The following is a 3,269-nucleotide window of genomic DNA, read 5'->3' as shown; positions in this document are numbered from 1 at the left end:
ATTAATAATTTAGATAAGATAGGGGGACGACGACGTGGACGCAGGGCGATTTGTTTGCTCAAGACCAGGTCGCGGTCGAGTATATCTAGCCATGGGCAGTCCGGCCCGATCGGCCCGGCCCAACCCGGCCCGAAAAAGCCTGACCCGGCCTGGCCTTGCCCACAGGTCGGGCCCGGGCCTTGCCCGGGCGCGTGGGAACCTGATTTTACGCCTACGTTGGGCCGGACCTGGGCCCAAAAATTAGGCCCGACGATCGGGTCAGGCCGGGCTCAGGCTCGGGCCTGGGTTTTGTACCACGGGGTGTTTAGGCCCGGCTCGAGATATGCTAGTATATTGTCGAGCGGGGTGCAGACATGCAGATGTGGCATGTTTCTTCCGGCAAAATGGAAAAATTCAATCAAAGAACTAAAGTATTTCATAAACTGAATCATGTTTTAAAAAATTTCATCCGTTTGATTTTTTTGTGACGTCTTTGGCTTAGGCGTCATACTATACTGTATGACGCCTAAGCCATAGGTGCCACACAGTGCATGCTGCATTGTATGACGCCTAAAACAAAGATGTCGCACAATGCAGTATGACGTCTGACCGGCAAATGTTACACAAAAGTGTTAGCTGAATAATTTTTTATTTAACACGGTTCAGTTTATGAAATACTTTCGTCAACGGTCAAATTTGACAATTTTGCCTTTTCTTCCGGCGTTGGGAGTCGCGGCGAGGACAGACTAGGGGAGCTAGCAGGCCGAGACACCTGCACGTACGTACGCACGTGATTAGAGATAGTTTTTATCAGTTCTTTTCTAGGTATGTACAGCCAGTTTGGAAAGAAAAAATCTGCTAGTACCACAAAAACCGGAAACGTCGAACAGGCGACGTACTTTTTGTGAAAGAAATCGGTGGGGCATAGACTATAGACAAACGAAAGAATTGGAGGCTGGCGACTTGGTTCCATCGACGGGTTACGAACGAGAACGGCCCGCTTCTCGTGCACCGGCGGGTCGATGACTGCCATCGCCAGCCTCGCGTCCCCGCCGGTGAAGTGCGGCCAGTTCAGGACGACCTCCATGGTGCCCCAGTTCGCTAAGTGGGCGCAGATGCCCGCCGGCACTGCACAACTGCGGCGGTTCTGCAGTCACGCCGCGGCGTCTGGGTCGCCGTCGAGGCCGGACGGAGCTAGCAATAATAAGCGGCAACACCTACACGTACCTACGTACTCCCTTTTCTTCCGCCGTGTGTTTGCTGATGATGAAACTGAATATTTTCTGGTGATAAAAAATTGCAGTCTCAGCCGGGAAGTGCTGGCTTTTTCCATAGCTGCCTCAACCCGCAGGCCATGGCCATGGCATTAGCTGGATTGTCGTCTATTCTTAGCGTTGGACTTTGGTATATGGGCAATAACCTACGCCCGTCCGAGGTTTACTGGGTCAAAACCGGTGTTGTTTCTCCACTTGTGAGGAGACAAAACAACTGTCGTGAGTGTCCTTGACCTTAATTATTTATTAATCTCCACTGCTGGACTATTTTTTTTTTTTGGAAGTAGCGTGCGTGCAATTCATAACCACCTTAACCCGATCGATCGTGCGGATGTTGCAGAATGTTGTTGGGCCATGGCTATTGTAGCCTCAGTCGAAGCCGCGCACTATCAAAACACCTCGCAGTTGATCTCATTGTCGGTTCAAGAACTCATCGACTGTGACACGGAGAGCGGTGGTTGCGAACGCGGCTTCAAAGAGAACGCCTTCGGGCATATACAAGACAATGGGCTCTTGAGCGAATCCTCCTACCCATACATGGCTCGCAGGAGTAAATCGGGTTGCAAGCGGTACGAAACGGAAGAAGCGGCAGCAAGGATATCAGGGTTTCGATTTGTCGACCCAACGGAGGACGCCCTAGAGAAGGCTGTGGCAAAGCAGCCCGTAGTTGTGTCTTTGCAAGGCTCGGATGAACTTGAAAACTATACAGGAGGCATAATGGATTACAAAGCTGTCGAAGGCGGGACCGGGTGGAGGCATGCCGTCCTGATTGTTGGTTACGGCACTGATTCAGCCGGCCTCAAGTATTGGCGCTTCAAGAACTCGTGGGGACCAGGCTGGGGCGAGGGAGGTTTTGGGAGGATCCGAAGGCACGTCGACGATGAGCGTGGTGCGTTGGGTATTTTCATGAAACCAGGAGTTCATCCGGTGCTCGAGGACTGATGGATCTTGAATGTGGTTGGACTTTTTTACGTGTAAAATTATATCCCCTACTCAACTTCATATCTGATGATTATTATACCTTGCTGGTGTAGTTGCGACCTATAGTTTTCTTTATCTATGTTGCGGTGCTCCTAGTATATCTAAACTAGTATATCTGACTGGTATATGTTGAACATCTTCCATATGAAACTTTAACATCCACTGATATCTAAACATTGTTATTAGTTATTTTTTTAAAGCGAGCAATCTACCAGAGCTCTACCTTTTCATCAAGCTCAAAGGGAATAGACCCGGCTGGGTTGCTCACTGGTCTAGCTGCTGACTCTCACACTTAAGTGGCACACCCTATGGTGTGAAGGCAGTTTTCGGAGCCACCACGCTGGCTTCCAAACATTTATAGTGCACAGTCAACGACACCGACGACGCACACCGATGTGTTCTGCCACCAAAGCAAGGAAAACTAACACCCTTTACAACACAACTGTTAGAGTAAAACGAGATTGAATGAAAGTAATGGACGATTGGTCCTGATTTCTATTGATTCTCAAGTATATATACATCTGGAAGAGGTGCGAAGAAAAGGTGCCTGTTCGGAGGCATCCCTTCAGAACAGGTGCCTGTTGGCAATAGAGAGAGAGAGAGAGAGGAGACACGACTGTTCGGGTTGGACACATCCCTTGGATTAATCTACTAATTAATTTCTAACACCCCCCCTTGTACAACACCGCTCCTTGAATGTTTCATCATTGAAAGCTTCTTGCATATAGATCTTTCATCTTGAGAAATCTTCCAGATAATCTTGAGAGTCTCCCCCAAAAACCCTGTGGGAAAAATATGAGGAGAATAGAGTAGATATGTTGCTAAAACTCCTTCAAACCCTTTGGGAAAAATAAGGAGAAAATGATGCAACATATGATGATCATTGTCTCTTGATAACTCATATGAGAAAACCTTTGAAGAAGGAGAAAACTCATTGATAAGTTTAGAAAACAATTGATATGTCTTGAGTACTTCCTTTAAAAACCTCGATAGGGAAAATAGAAAGTATGACATATGATCTTTGAGAAGATATTG

General features: G+C 47.7%; 1 protein-coding gene across 1 annotated transcript; it reads left to right on the top strand.

Annotated features, from left to right (window-relative positions):
- The first annotated feature begins 1,001 nt into the window (after positions 1-1,001).
- On the top strand, positions 1,002-2,195 carry LOC123428893 (senescence-specific cysteine protease SAG12-like). Its single transcript, XM_045112999.1, has 3 exons — positions 1,002-1,202; positions 1,283-1,472; positions 1,594-2,195. The coding sequence occupies exons 1-3, from the start codon at positions 1,002-1,004 to the stop codon at positions 2,193-2,195; spliced, it is 993 nt and encodes a 330-aa protein (XP_044968934.1).
- Positions 2,196-3,269: the final 1,074 nt, after the last annotated feature.

This window comes from Hordeum vulgare, chromosome 2H (assembly GCF_904849725.1).
Source record: "Hordeum vulgare subsp. vulgare chromosome 2H, MorexV3_pseudomolecules_assembly, whole genome shotgun sequence".
NCBI lineage: Eukaryota > Viridiplantae > Streptophyta > Magnoliopsida > Poales > Poaceae > Hordeum > Hordeum vulgare.
The sequence above is the reverse complement of the archived record's forward strand: the minus strand, read 5'-3'. Positions and strand labels throughout refer to the sequence as shown.

Coding starts and splice junctions, on each gene's coding strand:
- LOC123428893 (XM_045112999.1), top strand. CDS start 1,002: ATGACTGCCATCGCCAGCCTCGCGTCCCCGCCGGTGAAGTGCGGCCAG. Junction 1,203..1,282: donor ATAAGCGGCAACACCTACAC/GTACCTACGTAC, acceptor AAAAAATTGCAG/TCTCAGCCGGGAAGTGCTGG. Junction 1,473..1,593: donor GAGGAGACAAAACAACTGTC/GTGAGTGTCCTT, acceptor CGGATGTTGCAG/AATGTTGTTGGGCCATGGCT.